Raw genomic sequence first — 19,885 nt, forward strand, 5'->3', positions numbered from 1 at the left:
ACAGTAGTGAAGAAAACAAAGACAGCAATCTAGTTGATATTCTTTCATTCACATTAAACCTTATCTGTTTTTTGGTCCATTCACATTAAACCTTATCTGAGCAATCACAATGATTTATCTATATTTTTATGCAAAATAACTAATTAAAATTCACTTTATCTAATTTATCTAATAAATTTTAAAAGACACCATATACCTGAATATCTATTTTTTTATCTATATCATTTAAATTTTATTTATTTATTTATTTTTTAAAAGGATTGTATTTTAATAATTTTAATTTTTTTTTAATTAGTATATGAATACGTGTCAATTTTTTTAATAATATTGACGTGATTTTCCGTTAAATTTTGGACGAAATTTAGATAGAAATACTTTTTTTTTTTTTGTCATTATTGATGATACAAAATGAAAGTAACAAGGAATAAAGTATGTCCAAATCCAATAAAGAAACAAATAATACAAATCATATTTTTTCTCTCTCTCTACGTTTTCATATTTATTAAATAATGGACGGGTCCTTTAGTATATGTACTAATACCTTATACACTTAAAAAATCATAATTAAAATCCAATATATGCGATTTAAAAAAAAAAAAAAACCATAAAATTCATAGTATATATATATATATATATATGCTCATGAGCTATGTATATAGAAAAAACCATATATTGAATTTTTTTTAAAAAAAAAAACATGAAAAAGAAAAAGAAAAAAAAATCGTTTATGTGATAATCATTGTCGTTTAATTCTTACAAAACCAAAAGTAGTTACCCAAAAATTTCTCATTGGTCAAAGAATAGAGATTTTCGGCTGCCAAATTGAGGCAGCCAAGTTCAGATATTTTGCTTCCTTTTTGTTTTTTTTTGTTTTTATTTATTTTTTAAATTGAAGAAGAGAGATATTAAAGGAAAATTCAAATTTGAGGTATTAACACCAAATTTGAGGCATTAATACTAAATTTAGGATAATCGAATCCTTTTTGAGTGATACTTCATAGTTCATACCCGCCCTAAATGGTTAACCTTTCACCCCTAAGTTTTAGTTTTGAATTAAAAAATAAATTTTAAAGCATTAGAAACTAAATATTAACTCATAAAAATTTAACTAACTAAAAAAAATTAACAAAATTTATTATTATTATTATTATTTTTAATACATTTTCCACGCTAAATTGGCGGCCGCATAGCCGGACTCTTGGTCAAAAGACGCCATTTTAGAAACATTCGAAACTTCTAGTAGCTCCCGCCGTAATCTATTACTCTCGCCTTCTCTCAGTCCCTTTTTCTCTCTCATCCTTTCCAAAGAATGCAATGGAGCTCCACAGCCATAACAAGAAGTCAAAAACCCACAGACTTGCAGGAGGATCGTAGAGAAGAACAAGATTGTAGAGAGGAATCTTGGGTTTTTTGGATCCGTAAGTATCAAATTTTATAGCATACCTAAGCGATCTTCTTCTCTAATAAGCCATTTGGGTTCTTGTTAGAGTCCCTCACCAAATATCTCGAGCCAATTCGCCACTTAATTTTTGAAGGTTTTTCTTTTTCCTCTCGTTGTTTTTCACTTTTCTCTCTTTGGCGCCACTGAATCTTCTCTCTCCCGCTCTCGCTCATTCTCACTCTTCGCGGTCGATCATCTTTGGTATTTCTTTAGATACTTTGGCGGATCAGAGCTTCCGATCTGACCGACAATCGGAAATAGATTTGGATCAACTCAACCTTGGGCCTCAAGCACATATAGAGCCTCTATTTTTGGTATGTTTGTTTCTTGTTGTAATTTGGCTATGTGTTTTTGTTGTAATTTGGGTATATATTTTTATTGTAATTTTTGTATCGGTAATTTTCTATGTTTGTAAATATATTTTTATCGCCAAAATTGTATTGAAATTCTGGGTATATGTTTATGTCGCAAGAAGAATATTCTTCTATTTCTCACTTCTCTTACTCTAGGCTGTTATTTATAACTTCTCTATAGTTAATCTGGGTTGTGTTTATTCATTTTTCCATCTAAGTTGTGTTTTTTTCAAATGGGTCTTGGTTTCATGGATATTTGGCTGGCATCTTTCATTTGGTTGGGCAGATTGATGAACATGTAATGTGTTTTCTTTGGTACTCCGTTGTTTGGTAGCTGAGAAAATCCAAGGAAAAGAGGATCTTTTTAGTTGAGTTTTGATTCTAAGGTATAGAGGAACTCAGCAACCAAGCTAAATAGTTGCATTGCAGCGACCTGAGGATGATTTCGTTAAAGATTTGTTTGACTTTTTTTCTCATTGAAGTTTTCCCTACATTTTCTCAGGAACCAAACAGGCTAATAGCATGTATATTTATGGTAAAAGCTTGAGATGTTTTTCTGAAATGCTTGATGAGCGCTTTGTAATGGCTCTAATGTACAAGAAATGACCTTTATTCTCAGTATTACGTGTTTCTGCCGTTTCATTGCTATTTGCTAATGTAGGTGTTAATAAACAATTACTTAGTGATTTAGTTTATTGTCAGCTGAAGTTGATTGTTATGTTAATTTTTGCTTCTCTGAAGCTTTATTTAGTTTAAAACTTTGTGCTAGGTTCAATGCCATTTTGTTGTACTTTCTAGTCTAAAATTGGAAAATAAGTTCCAACATTGTTTGGTTCCCGAGAAAATAGAGGACAAAGGTACAATGTGAATGTTTGTATATATTATGGCAATAGTAAGAAGGGATAATAGTTGCCATATATTAAATATGTTTGTATGCGTGTGTTTGTGGTATATAAAGAAAAGGAAAATATTTAAGGTCTATGGTTTTTGTTGTAGCGTGTATTTCTTTAAGTAAGACAAGTAGGGTTCACTTCAACTATTTGGTATTTATTTGAGATTAAGGGCGTGCCGATTCATTGATCAATTTTATTAATGCTATATACCATATAAGTATTCTCCTTCCATCATTCAAAGTTGATGTAGCATAGTTCTCTAATAAAAAAACTCATTTTCATCTACCAAATGTTATAAAGAACCACACCACATCAGCTTTGAAGAAATGAAAGAAGAATATTCGTCTGGTATACAACATTACTCTATCCTATGTGGGGCAATCAAGATTTGTCCGTTGTTGGTTTAATTTTAGTGATTGGGGGAGTTGAAAGATATGAAAGTTGAGAATTGAAACAGAATAACGAACCTAGCAATTTCTCACCTAAGTAACACATGCATATTCTGCTACTGTGAGCCATAAGCGACTAAAATTACCATGATTTTATGTGTTCATTTATGACTCTTGATCTTTAAATGAAATCCCCCAAACCAATAAAGAAGAATATGTAAATGAAGTAGATAAATATTTAGAGAGTTTGATTTGTGGTGCTTTTGGGAAGTAGCTAGCTTAGCTAAAATAGCAAAAGTGGATTTTCTATCTAAAATTTAGCTAGTTCACTATGAATGCTCTAAGGGAAGTTAAAACTATAAAACATCTGCACCGTACTACTATGATATATAGTTTTCTGATTTATTACTATATATATTCATGATGTAATTGATCACACTGTTGGACTCAACCAACCAACGTCTCCAAAAAAGTGTCGAAACAATCAGAGGCTTCTCGGTATTGCTAGCGAAAAAACTATGCTCAAGTTAGCAAAAGAAATGGTGTATTTCTCTAACGATTTGTTTCAAAAATGTTAAGAGTGTTTATCATATTTTTAGTTTGACCCCACAATAATTATTTTCTGACTCCGTCACTGGCAGTTTGCCATGGAAGGAGCTCAAAGCTGTCACAATGCTAATGTAAAGAGAGTGCCATCGTCTCCAGAAGAAGATGGAACTCTCAAGAACTGTCTCGAGACTTTTGGCACTGGTCAAAATCAGATGTTTTCGCTAAGAAAAGCTGGTCTCTCTCTCTCTCCCTCTCTCTCTCTCTCTCTCTCTCTCTCTCTCATCTTATTATTATTATTATTTTTTTTTATGGTATTGATTTCAATAAAAATGTGAGACTATATTCTCAACATTCATGACACCATAATTTGATTTTGCAGGAATTTCTAAAGGATCTAGTCCTCAACCCTTCTATCGATGCCTCATTCTACTACTGCTCCTAGTGAACCTTGCTCCTCTTTCCAATGGAGATGTTGGCACAGCGGCCCAATACGAAGCTCCATTCTCACGTACGTGATTACACTATAAGAACTTTGACTCCCAAAATAACTTCCACAAACTGACGTGCTCTCTCTCTCTCTCTCTCTCTCTCTCTCTCTGCCTCCTTTAAACAGCCACTGCATGTTATGGAACCAATGAGGCGCAATTCCTGTCGAGTGAAGAGTTCGGGTCAGCTGGCAAGGCGATATGGGACAACGGTGAGGCCTGCGGGAGACTATATGAAGTGCAGTGCATAAGTGGCCCTGATCCCACAACTTGCATTCCAGGCCAGATAATTCAAGTAAGGATTGTCGATCATGCACTTACTTCGGTCTCGAGGCCTTCCTGGGATGACGCTACCATGGTTCTTTCTACGACTGCATTTGGGAAGATCTCCAACGCGTCTGCTACATTTATTAACATACAATACATCCCGTGAGTCTCTTTCATTTCTCTCTCTCTCTCTCTCTCTCTCTCTCTCTCTCAATTTAACAAATCTTCTTCAAATCCTGCTTCCTCTGTTAAAATTTCTTGCTCTTTCAAACCCATTTGAGATCGATTCTCTCTTTCTCAAGACATATTGCACCCGTTGGATCTATGGGTATGAGTGATTTTTCTTTTCCCATGAAATTGAAGCAAAAACAGTGTTTCTCAATAATTAACTATAATAAAAATGCTAACATGAGTTACATTTCCAAGTGTCACATTAATTATAGGCCTTTTTACTAAATTTCTTACTTTGCATGATATGCCATGACCATAGAGAGAATCTCTATAGATACTTGTAAGAACATTAACCTTTCTCTCCACTTTTTGCCCACAAAAAGAGTGTGCGTGCTTGTGTCTGTGTGAAAGAGATCACATAAGGGTAGACTCCTTTAATAGCTGGGATTGATTGGTGGCAAACTTGTTCATGCTTGATCAAGTTACATTTGGCAATATGAACATGCAGTTCTAATTTTTATTTTATTTTTACTGCTGGAGTAATTTTCACAATAAAATGAAAGAACATTTTGATTGTTCTTGACATCAAAAGATTCTCTTTTAATGTACAGGGCTTGAGGAGGACATACCATTATATTGATTTATCAAGTGGGGAAGGGGACCTGATTGTTTGTCATGTCATTGTGGTTGATTGGTGTATTATATGTAAAAAGATGGAGAGACTGTGAATTAACTTCTTCTTCTTCATTCTGAGGTTGTGTGTACCATTGTCTTAGGTTATACCTAGATGAGTAGTCGATTTGTTTGCTTGTTTGTTGAGTATCAGCAATATCAACAACACTCAAAGCGTTGTAGTATGGAAGATGGTGTCATTGTACCTTTTGTGGTGTCTATATAGGAAAATGCATGATAATTGTTTTGAAGACCACAACAAGACTTGGGAGGAGAAATCTCTTTTCTTCAACACATATTTTTGGACAACCGCTTATGTGCAAAAGGAATGGAGAGTCCATGAATCATCTATGTTTTTGTTCTTTTTGCCCATATTACTTAGGTGGCTTCGTTTATATATTTCTTTTGTACATGGGGCGCCATACGCTTTTAATGATATCTTGATTAATTATTAAAAAAAAAAAGAAGAAAATTGTTGTTGGAAAGCCTAGAACCACTTTAGGGGTTTCTCTTCTTTCACCATTGTTGACAACAAGTGAGAATTCCTAAAATGCTTTTAGCTTTTTCTCACTTGGAACTTGTTTTCTTCAAACTACACTAGATACAACCTTGTCACCGCCAAGTAATCTTTTGCAGGGTCCGTAAGGAGATACACTTGAGAGATTGGGCAGCAGAGAACTTGTTTTCATATTGCTGTTCCAAGTATTTTACACAGAATTTATTAAAAAAGAAGAAGAGTATTTTACACAGTCGTAAGTTTACTTTGCATGTATTTTGGTCTTCTTCTTCCTTATAGTGACCTCTTAGGTTTGACTGCTTTCGAAACCAAAATTCTTGTGTTGATTTTATGGTTGTGATGTCTATGTATTTATTGGGTTAATAATTTTATATTGTTGTTATTATTGCTTGTGTGATTGTTTTGGGGGTAAGAACTCGATCCTTGGTTCCTATTAACAGTATACATGTATATTTCAAAACAAAAAGGTAAACATATAGTGAGAAGAGTATTCCTAGTACTAGTATTTTATAATCTATCACTACAAACATCATTTCTCGTTTGGCATATGATCATGATCAGAGATGGTTAAAAAAAAAAAGGAATTCTATCATTTCTCAGTAAATTTAAATCAAATTATGATTTTAAAAATGAAAAAAAATAAAGAAAAAACTTGTAAAATTAGTTTTAACATTCATAAGGCATATCTAACAAAAGAGAGACCCAACTCCCAAAACCGATCAATTTCAAGAAGAAATCACGAAATTAGAGCACAGAAGCAGGAAAATATAACTGTAAAAAAGAAAAATAAGCGACAAGATGAATAATGAAGTGATTTCAGGGTTGAGAATGCAAAGATGAGTATGGATTTGATAGAAAACCGGTGACTGAATATACCTGCAGAGCCGCCGTGCCGTGATCCGGCCGCCTCTCCAAATTTTCTCAAAAGGATTTGGCAGATCACCTCTCAAAACGAAAGATACACAGGAGGAAAATAGCCCTGAGAAACCTCTATACTAGGAGGAGGGACAGACCATTTTTTTATTATTATTATTATTATTATTTTTCAATTCAGGAGGGAGACTTGCTTTGACGTTAAGATCAAAAGTCTTGGGATCCCTGGAAAAATGAGAAAGTAGTTGGCCAGCTGGAACGCAGATCGCCCAAAAAAATTAAAATAAAATGACAATTTTATCCTTCAAAAGAATCAAAACCGGATCCGTTTTCTAGAAAGTCATGGGGCTGGCGTCTAGTGTGGAAACTGGAAAAGAATAAGGAACAGTTCCCGCGGAACCTGACGTGGCGCTAGCGAGTGGTTAGAGTAAATTGGGGAGTAATGATGCTATTCGGAAGCATTGGGTGTTTTTGCCGAAGGCCCTCTTCCAGGGCCTCTCTCTCAATCTAAAAAAAAAAAATTCATCTCAAAATTAATCTCAACGTCTCTACTTTTTATACTACATTAATTATTTTTATTATTATTATTATTTAAATAAAAAAATCACTACAAAACAAATTTTTTACATTTTTTCATATAAAATATATTTTTTTACTTTTTCCTACAAAATATTTTAACTAAAACCAATCAAACACTTATTCCTAAAAAAAAAAAAAAGGCTACAGTATCGGCCCTGAAACAGTACCGTTCCAGGGCCATTTTGTGTGGAACCTGTCCGTGCTTTTGACGTGTCATGAGTTAACCCAATTGGGGAATCCATTCCAAACATTTCCTTATTGGTCACTCTACGTACACTTATTCTTACTTGTACTAATTACTTCATGGCTTAGTATTTTAATTGTAATTCTTGAGACCGCATGCACAGATGCACTGATCTTAATGGCAAAAAGAAATTGAGCGAGACCCACAGTAAATTGAATGAGTGTGGCAGGCTATATAAGAGTATCAATCCTAGAAAATAAACAAATCGAAAGTTGGTTTTTAGTTTAGAGGTAGTAATAACATATAACTGATGCAACATGAGCGTGATAAATATCTGTGAAAAGTAACATTATTCATGCACTCTATATGAGCCTGGAGGCACATAGTTTGTAATTGAACATTGAATAGAATGGTGATTTGCTTTCTTCGTGAGAGACTATGTATAGAATGCTACTTATTTTTTAAAAGCTCTGTTTGTTAAAAATTTTGTTTGTTTGTTTATTTTTTATTTTTTTTATTTTCTCTTCTCAAAATAAAAACATTAACAAATAATTCAACCACATAACATTCATAAAAACATAAAAACACTTTTCACATTTATATCGCATCAGAACACGTTAACAATCAAGTTAATGAACACAAAGAAGTTACGGGTGTTAGATACTTACGTCCACAACTAGGAATACCCTTAAGGGTTACATTGTGCTCATTAACTTGATTTGTCTACAATACAAAGGGGTAATGTCTAAATACCAGTATAGTAATTAAATCCCCTTAATTATTACAATCTCAATATTTAATTACGATCAATCTATAAATAAAAAATATTTAATATCAACATAATTATAAAATATACGAAAAATATAAAGAGTAGTTTAGCCTTATGGGTTTGTGGTTATGGTCAACAACTTAGTCGTTTATGTTCTTAGAAGAAGAAAAAAAGTAAGAAATTAAATTGGATGATTTTCAATGAAAAAAAAAAAAACAAAAAAAAAAAAAAATTTCTGTTGGTGCTCATCAACGTAACGCATGTATTTATATTCCTTAGAAGAAGTTAAAGGTAAGAAATTAAATTAGATATTTTCAAAAGGACAAAAAAAAGGCGGTGGGGGTTGGGACAGAAAAGATAAGTATATAAGCAAAAAGATATAAAGATATCTACATTCACACGTAAATATTGTTTGAATTCAAGTTTGTTGTGCTGTTTCTTGTAAACAAATTATAACGGCAATTGTTTTTTATAAGTGGTCAGAACGTTTACTATGTTGGCGCCTACATTATTTACCGGAGCCCCATCAACAAATTGTTCAGTCGCGCCGCCATTATTTACCGGAGCCCCATCCACACATTGTTCAGGATCGGACTTCTCTTCCCTCAAAATTTTTTGACAACCTCGATCGTCGAGAGACGTTCCAACTACTTCCTTTGAACAGTACTTCGATGGAAATATTAAACTCACTTGTTTCAGATAAACATACTACTAATTAAAAAAATCGAGTTTAATAACGCTTGAAATAGAGGCCTTTTAATAAAAGGTCCCACTAAAAAGTAGGAATACTTGCACAGTAGAACATCCGCTTTTTAGGGGGCATTCCACCTGGTGCAAACGCCCCCTTTGAGGACGTTAAGTTGTTATCTATGTACAATTGATACTGTACGTACGTGATTATTTCGTATACATTAAAACATACATAACTTTATAAATATATGTTGTTTACTTAACGTAATCACACTGTGGATAAGAGTTCGATGATAAAGTTTAGGGGTTCAGATAATTATATCAATGGAGTCAAGTTATTTAACAATTTTATTTATCGAATTATTAAAAATTTAAAGAAAAGTAAATATAAAAGAATTAATATGAAATTGAGGTCCATCTATTTAAGTAAATTTTTTTAAAAAAACTTTACTTAATCTTCTTGAACTTCCACAACTTTTACAATTACCTTTTAAAATTAAGAAAACTTTAAATTTAATGTATGGACTTCCAATTTTTTTTGCAATATCATCATTTTGTTAGGTTTTTCTATTGAATCCTAATGAAGGAGTGTCAACATTACCGAAGTATCCCTAAATTTTAAAGAAAAAAAGAAAGAAAAAAAAAATGATATTTTAGAAATTTTGATAGAATTTAACAAAAATGTTGCATTGCAAAAAAGTCAAAGTTGAATACATTAAATTGAAAGTTTTTGAACTTTAGAGAATAATTACAAAAATGATAAAAGTTAGGGGAATTAAAATGAAAATTTTTCTAAACTTCAAGTTACCCGCCCATGCACTTGATTCGACAAATAAACTCCATATATAAAAATTATTTTTATATTTACTTCTGAAATTACTAACCATCCAAACTTAAAATATAAATTCATATGCATGCATGTCCGAGCTATTACTAACCTCCTCTAGAACTTACTATTTTTGGCATTTTCAGGTGATGATTTGGTGGCGGGATCCATGAGATATTAATGCATGCTTTGATTGCTTTCAATTATGATGACAATAAGAGAGAGAGAGAGAGCCTGCAATTATATTTTGTCGTCAATGAGCGGAAACGTTGACCAGTCCGTGGGGCATAAAAGGCGACAACTTGGACTGATTTTCTTAAAAGAGATATTGGGCTTTGAATCATTAGGGTTTCTAGTTTCTTCTTTGTGTTCAGTAGGATTTAACCAGCATATATATTAATTTGGTTGTTTGAATTAGGTCAAATAATCTTTAATAACATCAAGAGGAAGCAGCCTCCATTTTCTTCTCCCTCTCAAACTCCCCCTCGTACAAATCTTAACATATACTATGTGTTTTTTGGCTGGGATTTCTAAAGGATCTACTCCTCAGCTCTTCTCTCTATGCCTCTGTCTACTGCTCCTCGCTCGTCTCTCGTGTGCAGATATTGGCACAGCTTCCCAATACACAGACCCATATTTACGTACGTGATTGGAAACAAAAAGGGTAATTTTTTTTTTTTTTTTTCTTTCTCATATACATCTTCTATGACAAATTCCCTATTTCACAGCCACTGCCTGTCATGGAAGCAATGAGGCGCAGTTTCAGTCGAGCGAACTGTTTGGATCGGCCGGCGAGGCGATATGGGACAACGGTGAAGCCTGCGGGAGACTATATTCGGTGCAGTGCATAAGCGCTTCTGATCCCAACACTTGTATTCCAGACCAGATCATTCATGTAAGGATTGTTGATCGCTCACTTACTTCGGTCTCTAGGCCTTCCAGGGAAGATGCTGCCCTGGTTCTTTCCACAACTGCATTTGGGATCATCGCCAACTCCTCTGCTACGTTTATTACCATACAATTCATCCGGTCAGTCTCTCTCTCTCTCTCTCTCTCTCTCTCTCTCCTGTTTGTCAAAATCTTTTTGGTACAATCCGATTGTTCAATGCTATATTTCACAAAAAGAGAAAGATGTGTTGTGTCCATGTGAAAGAGATCACATTATAAAGGTAGACACCTTTAATAGCTGGGATTGATTGATGACAGTTCTATGTATATATGTATATTTTAAAAGATACTGGAGTAATTTTCACAATAAAATGAAGAACATTTTAATTGTTGTTCTTGACATCAAAAGATTCTCTTTTCATGTGCAGGGCTTGAATAGGGAGATACCATATTGATTTAGCAAGTGTGGGAGGCGGCCTAGAAGTAAACATTCTCATTCAAAAGTGTTTTCAATTTTAGAAAAATATGTATTCCCAGAGAACAAGAACCAAAAGGACTTCCCACTCCCACTAGTGTTGAAGATAAAGCCCAAGGACAGCAGACTTTGAATGTTTGTAAGGTCGATCTGTAAAGCCTTTTAACCTTATTTTAGCTTTTGTAAAGTTTGTTCATGCATGCGTATATAAATATATGATTTCTGAAGATTAATTAGTAAGGGAGGAAAACCAAAATCATAAAGTTTACATCATTACATGGTATCAGAGAACTAAAGACTTACCGTCGTGTAATTCTTTCCTCCTCCTTTCTTTCATCCCTTTTGTCAAACACTTAGTCTACTAATGGCTACTTCAATTTTGTCCTCCACAGCTTCGCCCACTGCCAATCCCACCTCTTGCTTCCCTGCACCACACTAGTAAACATAAATCACACAATTTACTTCAAGCTGAATCATGACAACTTTTTTTGTTTGGAGAACACTAACTTCTTCCTTTTTTAATAGGACACGACCCCCTTGTAGATGGTATTAGAACATAATTCTTGGAGGATAAATGTAATATCCCAATTATTTATTATGATAAGTGAACTTTAATTGAACTAATGGTTTGTTAAGGTTTGTTAAGGATTATTACAGGTTATAATTTTAACTTTTTGATCTCGTTGAACGTCAATCAAAGTAGGATGGCTGAACATTCGAGTCAAACTCTAGTGACGGACGTTCAAGGTTGGATGTCTGAACGTTAGACTGTAACCCTAGACCTAAATGTTCGAACTGTATGAAGTGAATGTTCAGTTAAAACCCTAGGACTGTTGGTCTAATAATACAGTCGAACGTTTGAAGATATGCTCCAAACATTCGATATGTGGCAGTACTGTGGATAAGGCTTAATTCATTCTTATCCTCAAACCTTTAGGCATCTATAAATATCCTTCCCCTGCACCCTTTCAGCCTATTTCCATCCCTTTTATTCAGTTTATTCCTTGTGAGTGTGTGTGAGAGTGCTTTGGTGAAGAAAGAACTCTCTTGGTGCCTTGTTTTTCAAAGGAGATAACTTTCTTAGTCTAGTTTGTTCTTGGTTGTATTATGCTTATCTACTCTTTAGTTAGTTTCGAAACCTAGCTTTGAATCTCTAGTTAGTTTTTGCTTTAATAACTAGTTTAGCAATGGATTAGCATATTAATGATGTTGGAAGTAACTTCTCCTGCATGAATGCATTATTGTTGTTTAGGACTCTATTAGGGATCATGCTATGACTTTAGAACCTACATAGAAGTAATTTGGTTGGTTTTTGGTTCGAAAATGGGTTTCTGCCCAGCATCTAACGTTCAACCTCTTTTGGACGAACGTTCGATGTCATGACTAAACATTTGACCTTTTCTACCCGTAGATTTGAAGGTTAGGTAGAAAGCCTATTTTGAGCGTATTAGAGTTTAAGGCTTGTTTTAGCTCGGGTTTAGGACTTTTCTCAAATATCGAGGTTGTAGAACATTAAGAGAATTTTGTATACAAACCCTACGACATGAGTAAAACTCACACATATACTTGCTATTATTTTCTTCCTGCCTAAGCATAATTATTTTTACACATTTCAAATCGCTATATATAGATTTTTAACATATATATATATACCGAAGTCCCAGAGTCCCACAAGCAAGAACACATTTCAAGAGTTTGAATATAACAATTTTGCTATTATTACTCATTCTCTAACTTCCCTACAGTATGTTTGGTTGCCAAGAAAACCGAGGAAAATAAAAGGAAAATTCAACTTTTGCATTCTCTCATGTTCAGTTCTTAAGGAAAGAAATGAAGGGAAAATAAAAAGAGTGTAACCTGTGGACGCTTGCGCTTTTGGTATCATCTGCCACTACCACCACCACCACCACATTTCAAAGATAAACCAGGAATGTTCACATTTACCTTTTCCTTCTTCTATTGATCAGATTCTCGAGAACCAAACAGAGAGGATTAAAGTATCAAAGCATTGAGTCAAGAAATTTTATGCGGATCATCCAATCCTAGCTTACCAATTGATATTCATTCGTTGGTTAGTTGAGCTTGTGAATGCGGACTCGGGAGCCTATAATGTTGGTTGAAATGATAATGCCTACACACATGATTCACGTAACCGCAGAAGCTAGCGTGTCGGTGCAATGGTTGATTAGAGAAAGCTAGGAGTCTGTGACATTTTCTTTTTTTAAGAAAAAAATTGGAGGGGCTTGGAATGCGTCAAGGCTAGAAGTGATTCCGTTTCGGATCATATGCCCCTTCTCGACCCTTACTAGCTATGCTGTTGCTTATAGTTTCACCGTAACTTTCCCGTGAATTTAGGCGGAGACTTGAAGCAAGGTAGAGTCTTGGCACAACAACTGATTACAGTTATAACTTGTTCGTAAGCGAAAGAATTTTGCACCACGTATGGCCAAAGCCGTATTACATTAGCAGACGACACCTGGTCAAAGTTGTATTTCATTAGTGAATGCTCCACATAAAGAGACGACATCAACTATTTTAGGTACCAGGAGCGCCTAGGGCCCCGGCATAATTAGGTCCAAAAAAAAAAAACTTTTAATAAGGCTAAAAAAAAATTCAAAAAAATTTAAGGCCTCTAATAATAAATATATGTAATTAAAAAATGCCTCAATTTCATAAGGCCCAATTTAATAAGGCAAGAAGAATTCAGGAAAAAAAAAACAAAATCTGACAAAGGCCAACCTCAAATATCATTTGATGGAAGACCACAACTGCCACAATCTCATTTCTTGGCCGATCAGGATCCCAGCAATAGCTGCGCAGTTGCTGAATGGTTTTTTTTTTTTTGGTGTTAATCTAGACCGTTGGATGAAATCTAACGATCTAAATCTCGCCACGTGTCCCATTAAAAAAATATAAAAAAAATATTATATATATTTTAAAAAATAAATACAAAATAAAATAATAAAAAATCAAAAAATTAATTTAATAATATGGGATGGCTAGCCATCTCATTTTCCCCTATAGGGGGTGGCCGGCCACCCCAGCCTAGCCATGGGAGTGGCTGAACCACTCCCTATGGGGGAAAATGGGGTGGCCAATCATCCCATATTATTAAATTAATTTATTAATTTTTTATTATTTTATTTTGTATTTTTTTAATAGAACACGTGGCAAGATTTAGACCGTTGAATTTCATCCAACATGCCAGATTAACCAAAAAAAACCCTTCATCAATTCCCTAGCGATTGCTGGGGATCTGATGCTTTCTTGGCAGTAGAGAAATTCTCTTTGCAGAAAAGTGAATAAAATAATATAGGGACAATTCCGCAGCGGCAACGGCAACAAGGCCTAGACTCCATTGTGTGATAATGCTGGTTGAGTGTTTGTAGAGGTTGTACAACACTGAGAAAGAGAAATCTGGTGTTTCAAAAACAGGGGCTGTGCAGTCGCCAAAATATTATGATAAAATCCTACTTAAAGATCAGCATTGTCGAAAAAGAAATTAAATGGATTAGTCATATTATCAATTGAAAAAAAGTTGTTAAAAAATATTGAATATAAAAGTTTAATTAGTAATTTTGCATCTCAAAAAACAAGAAGAATGATTTTTAAATAAAAATATAATAATAATATTAAAATAATTTATTATTTTTTTTTTTTTTACTTACAAAAAAATAATAAGGCCTCATCTCAAAATTTGGCCTAAGGCCTCTAAATTCATTGAGCCGGCCCTGGTACCATTCAACCATTCTCTCATATACAAATTTCCAAATCTACTCCAACTCCCAACTCTCTTTGCTAACTAACCATCAGAGCGTTTTCCCGACAAGCTACTAAATTGTTTTCCACCATTTGCAGGCATCTGTTAGTTGTGTCCGACCGTGCGATCAACTGCATCATAACTGTAAATCGCTCGACGCTTAAAGCAACAATACAAATAATATATAAAATGAATTGCAATAATATTGGAGTAGAGCAGCTCAAAAAAGAGGACAAAGATCATCTATGGTGCAAGTAGAATTGATTATCTGGATGACATGTTGCAGCTATCATAAAATGATGGCCCAGATTTCATAGAAGGCATAAAATCCTAAACAGAGTGTACTTACAAATATTTCAATTGAGTTTCAGGCTCTTGAGGCTCTAATTATCGCATAGTAATCTTGAAGTTCAAACTCAGACAAGAGCAGAAGTGGTGGATTGACAACATCTGTCAAATAATCTGAGGTTGCTGATCATGATTCTTTTTCTAGACATACTCAAGGAAAACAATTGCAGATAAATTTGAAGAATAAATCACAAACTTAAAGCTCACATGAAGGAACATATTACAGCTACCAAAACAGAGACTAGATGCTAATGAATGTGGAAACATACAGTGCTTTGAGGTTGAGAAAGCAAACATTTACAGAATGTGGATTTCAAAGAAAACCTCTGACTGACTATATTGTCCCGCTCGATCCCTTCAGACCAGCATTGCAGAGAAAGGAGGTGGAAAATTGGTGGAAGGTGCCAAGAGATAATGACATCAATGATGTGGCACGATCTGAAACCTTTATTTTAAAGGTGTTAGGAGCGTGTTTGAGAAATAAAGCTTTTAAGTCAAAAAACGCTTTTTATTAAAGCTTTTGCCAAAAGTTGGTTACCAAATTCAATATATCAACAACTAGATTTGTAGACTCAACACAAATTTAAAGCTAAATTCATCGGTTCACTACAGAGATGGTTAAAAATAGAATAAATTCTATCATTTTTCATATATTTTAATGGTATATGAAAAAAAAAAAAAAAAACAAAAAAAAAGGAAAGCTATTGCAGAATGTATTTGAATAGGGAAGCAAAAACAAGTTTTGTTTCCTAAATTTAAAGAAAATTAAAGGGAAGAGGTTTTGAATGCTTCCATAGCTTTCTTTATTTTTTCGTATACCAATTAAATATTATTATTTTTTATAAAACATAAATTCTTACTTACCCTCACATTTTTTACAAAATCTCAACACAATTTTCAATAAAAAGCAAAGAGAAGATGGAAATATTTTGTGTTAAAATGAGAAAAATGTTAGGTATACCAATTTATTTTTACCAAAATGTTGGTTACCAAATATGTATCGTCGTCATATTTGATCTATTCCTGAATCAAATATGTTGGCACACCAAACATTACCCTTTAAAAAAAATATAGATAGGAAACTCGTTAATTAGCATACCTTTAGAAAACTCATGGGGAAGCAATTGGAAATAGTTTTTGTGATTTTTTTTATGAGATTTTCTTATATTTATGAAAATTAAAAAACTATGAAGTAATTGTTGTGAAGACCTTGACCTCGGAGTCATCGTCCATCTCAATCCGGCTGTTTCGATTCAGGAATAGTTTGCAAGAACGCAGAAATTAAGGGCTGTGTTTGGCAAAGGGCCAAACCGGACCTAAAAACTCAAAATTAACTTCAACATTTTTACTTTTTATATCATATTAATAATTTTTTATTATTATTTAAATAAAAAAATCACTACAAAATTTTTTTTTTCACATTTTTTATACAGAATATTCTTACTTTTTTCTCTCATATTAATCAAATCTACTACAATACCGTTTCACTCCATTTTTTTCATTCTATTGCCAAACACTGCGAAAGAAATTAAAGAAGGCGGAAGGAGAAAGGGCTATTTGAGAAGAATGAGTACGACACGTGTTGCACAAGGTAGCTCTTGGCCCCACAAGAAAACTAAATGAGGGAGCAAAAAGTCTGGCATCTGGAAAAATGAAAAAGTAGTGGGCCAAGGTAGAAGAAAAATGAGTAAAGGTGGAACCGCGTGTTGAATGGACTAGATGCAAAAATGTAAGTTTTCAAACAACTTTTTTTATTTAAAAAAAAAAATTAAAACATGGTCGGAAAGAAATAAATTTAATTTTTAAGAAATTCAATTATATTGTGCTATATTATATTGTAATTTTTTTTTTTTGAAATTTGTTTGTGCTGGCATTTTTCAGAATATTGTTATTGAATTCTTTACATAATTTTTAATTTTTTTTTTTGGAAAGCTATTTTTAAAGAGTCATGATAAAGGTACAACTTTTTGACACAATTTTAGTCAAACTTTTCTCTTATTTTTTATTTTTTTGAAAAACAAAATAAAAAATGAAAAAAAAAAAATTCTGAAACAATAACATCTTATGTGGTCATTTTTTTCTTTTTTTATTTGGTAGGTGTGATACAACCACAACTTAAACCCAACTTTGGTCCAACTTCTAGACTAAATTTCTCTTTCTCTCTCTAGTTTCAGGCTCTCTCTCTCCTCCACATGCAATTTTTTTTACACTTATGAGAAAAGTTTGTCTAAAGTTGGGTTTAAGTTGTGCCTTTATCATTTTCCTTTAAAAAAATGGTAGTTTTCTTTGCAAAAATTGTAAATTTTTTTTTTAAAAAAAATAGTCATTATTATGAAGAAAAAGACCTTTTTTTTTGTTAAAAAAAAATGACAAATAAAAAAAGAAGCACATAGGATGTTAGTGCTTAAGATTTTTTATTTTATTTTATTTTTTTAAATGACCACATAAGAAAAAAGTTTAGCCAAAGTTGTGCCAAAAAGTTGTGCCTTTATAATTTCTCATTTAAAAAAAAATGAATGATAGAGGCACAACTTTGGCCAAACTTTTCTCTTATGTGGTCATTTTTTTTTAAAAAAAATAAAAGATTAAAAAAAAAATTCTAAAGTAATAACATCTTATGTGATTCTTTTTTTATTTCGTATTTTTTTTTTTTAAAAAAAAAATGGTCATTATTATGAAGAAAAATACCATTTTTTTTTTTAAAAAAAAAATACCAAATAAAAAAAGGACCACTTAGGATGTTATTACTTCAAAAAAAAAATTTATTTTTTATTTTGTTTTTTTAAAAAATAACCATATAAGAGAAAAGTTGGGCCTAAGTTGTGTCTCTATCATTTCTCTTTTTAAAATGATGAGTTAAATACCTTTGACCCATGTGGTTTAACAACTCTATTTTTTGCCTCATTGATTTCATTTTGTACCATAGATAATTCCTCGATAATGGCAAAAAATGAAGATGGTACATCTGTTTAATTTCAGTCCAAAATTTAACCAAAATTCATGTTAGCATTTTTAAAAAATCAACATGTGTCCATATACCTAATTAAAAATAAAAAATCTCTAAAACTAAAAATTATTAAAAACATTAAAAAAAAAAAAGAAAAAAAAAAAGAAAATGGGTGCCTCGAGCCACCTCTGGCTGGTTTTGGGGTGGCTAGACCACCTCCAACTTATAAAATGGGGTGGCTGAAACTACCCCCAATACTGTTGGAGGTGGCCAAGCCACCAATGTTTGGCCTGGAGTGGCCGAACAACAACCATGGGCTAATCTTAATTTTTATTATTATTATTATTTTTTATTTTTTATTTTTTCAATTGGCCTTTTGGATGGCCAAAACCACCACAGTCCAAACGGGGGTGACCAAACCACCCATTTTCTATTTGTTTTAATTGTTTTTAATATTTTAATAATTTCATTTTTAAAATTTTTTGTTTTTTATTAGGTATATAGACACATGTCGATTTTTTTAGGGTGTTGGCGTTGATTTTTATCAAATTTTGGACGAAATTAGACGGATGTACAATTTTTGTTTTTAACCATTACCGAGGTACCATAGGTGATATAAAATGAAACCGATGGGGCAAAAATATAAAGTTGTTAAACCACATGGGGTAAAAAAGCATTTAACCTTAAAATGAATCAAACATCAAACTCTTTATATTTTTTTTTCTACCTAAGTTTAATATTTTTTTAAAAAATTCTTTATTTTTTTTGGTAAATGAGAGAGGGAATATAAATGAATATATAAACTTTAAAAATTAAATAGCTTTCACTTTTTGGCTATTGATATTTGAAGAGTCTTTTTGACTAAAGTTAAATTCCAAATAGAGTAAATAGCATGTTAAATGACTCTTTTTGTGAAATGACCAAATTTAAAGAGCTCAATATTCTTATTCTTATTTATTTTCTTAATTATGGTTTAAAGTTTGTGCATCTCAATGTGTAAATGATACCATATTGTTTAAATGAGAAATGATAAAATTCATTATTTTTCAACCATCTTTTATCTATCTCCATAGTAAATGGATGAATCTACTATTGAATTTATATGGAATTCACATGATGACATGAATCCATAAATCTAATAGTTAATCTATTGAATTTGTAAAAAAAAAAAAAAAAAATGTTATGTAACATGCTTCTTATTTAAATTTAGATTAGAGCTCGGGTTGCTTCAAAAATGTAAATTTGCTATAAGTAAAGAAAATTTTGATTTGTGTAGGAGTTAGGAAAATTAGTTGGGTTTTATATTTGTGTATAGTTGCTTGTATTTTTTGAGGTGTAATCGTTGGTTTTTTTGTTCTTGTTTTAGGTGTTTTGTAGATTTATTTTATATTTTTGTTTTTATTTTCTACACCATATTTTCATTTAAAAAATGCTACACTTATTAAATTTTATTTCCAAAAAATTGATTTTTGAGGGATGTATCGGTGTCACCATTCCATGAGATGGAAATAGTAACACATCACTTTGAAATCAACTTTTGAAAAAAAAATTTGTTTAGTGTAAAATTTCTCTTTTCATTTAGGTATGCTATTGAAGGGTCCACTTTCTCTTGATTTTTTGTTTCCTTTTAAACCTTTTCCCATCTGCTTATTATTATTTTTTTAAAAAAAAAAAATGAAGAGAACGGTTAGTTGCTTTCTCTGTACGAGACTATATGCATGGAATGCCACTTTTTTGCTATGTTTTCTATCTTATTTTCTCTTTTTAAAATAAAATTATTAACCACCGATCTAAACACAAAACATTCAT

The 19,885-nt window shown here is 32.5% G+C and overlaps 2 protein-coding genes and 1 long non-coding RNA gene across 5 annotated transcripts; 2 read left to right on the forward strand and 1 right to left on the reverse strand.

Moving 5' to 3' along the window:
- The first annotated feature begins 1,538 nt into the window (after positions 1-1,538).
- On the forward strand, positions 1,539-5,593 carry LOC132190415 (putative EG45-like domain containing protein 1). 2 transcript variants are annotated; one of them, XM_059605405.1, is made up of 5 exons: positions 1,539-1,755; positions 3,718-3,859; positions 4,005-4,133; positions 4,239-4,539; positions 5,160-5,593. In XM_059605405.1, exons 2-5 carry the CDS (start codon positions 3,724-3,726, stop codon positions 5,164-5,166), a joined length of 573 nt encoding a protein of 190 aa, XP_059461388.1. In that variant the 5' UTR covers positions 1,539-1,755; positions 3,718-3,723; the 3' UTR covers positions 5,167-5,593. The 2 variants fall into 2 exon arrangements, with proteins under 2 accessions (XP_059461388.1, XP_059461387.1); XM_059605404.1 differs by lacking the exon at positions 1,539-1,755 and adding an exon at positions 3,535-3,618 and having other exon boundaries at positions 4,017-4,133; positions 5,160-5,592.
- Positions 5,594-10,001: 4,408 nt separating this feature from the next.
- LOC132190071 (EG45-like domain containing protein) lies at positions 10,002-12,514 on the forward strand. 2 transcript variants are annotated; one of them, XM_059604953.1, is made up of 3 exons: positions 10,002-10,299; positions 10,387-10,687; positions 10,975-12,514. In XM_059604953.1, exons 1-3 carry the CDS (start codon positions 10,167-10,169, stop codon positions 10,979-10,981), a joined length of 441 nt encoding a protein of 146 aa, XP_059460936.1. In that variant the 5' UTR covers positions 10,002-10,166; the 3' UTR covers positions 10,982-12,514. The 2 variants fall into 2 exon arrangements, with proteins under 2 accessions (XP_059460936.1, XP_059460935.1); XM_059604952.1 differs by lacking the exon at positions 10,975-12,514 and having other exon boundaries at positions 10,387-10,962.
- Positions 12,515-14,684: 2,170 nt separating this feature from the next.
- Positions 14,685-15,524, reverse strand: LOC132190072 (uncharacterized). Its single transcript, XR_009441088.1, has 3 exons — positions 15,399-15,524; positions 15,131-15,231; positions 14,685-14,923 (listed from the first exon to the last, which is right to left on the reverse strand). It is a non-coding gene; the product is annotated as an uncharacterized LOC132190072 (long non-coding RNA).
- Positions 15,525-19,885: the final 4,361 nt, after the last annotated feature.

This window comes from Corylus avellana, chromosome ca8 (assembly GCF_901000735.1).
Source record: "Corylus avellana chromosome ca8, CavTom2PMs-1.0".
In the NCBI taxonomy this organism is placed as follows: Eukaryota; Viridiplantae; Streptophyta; class Magnoliopsida; order Fagales; family Betulaceae; genus Corylus; species Corylus avellana.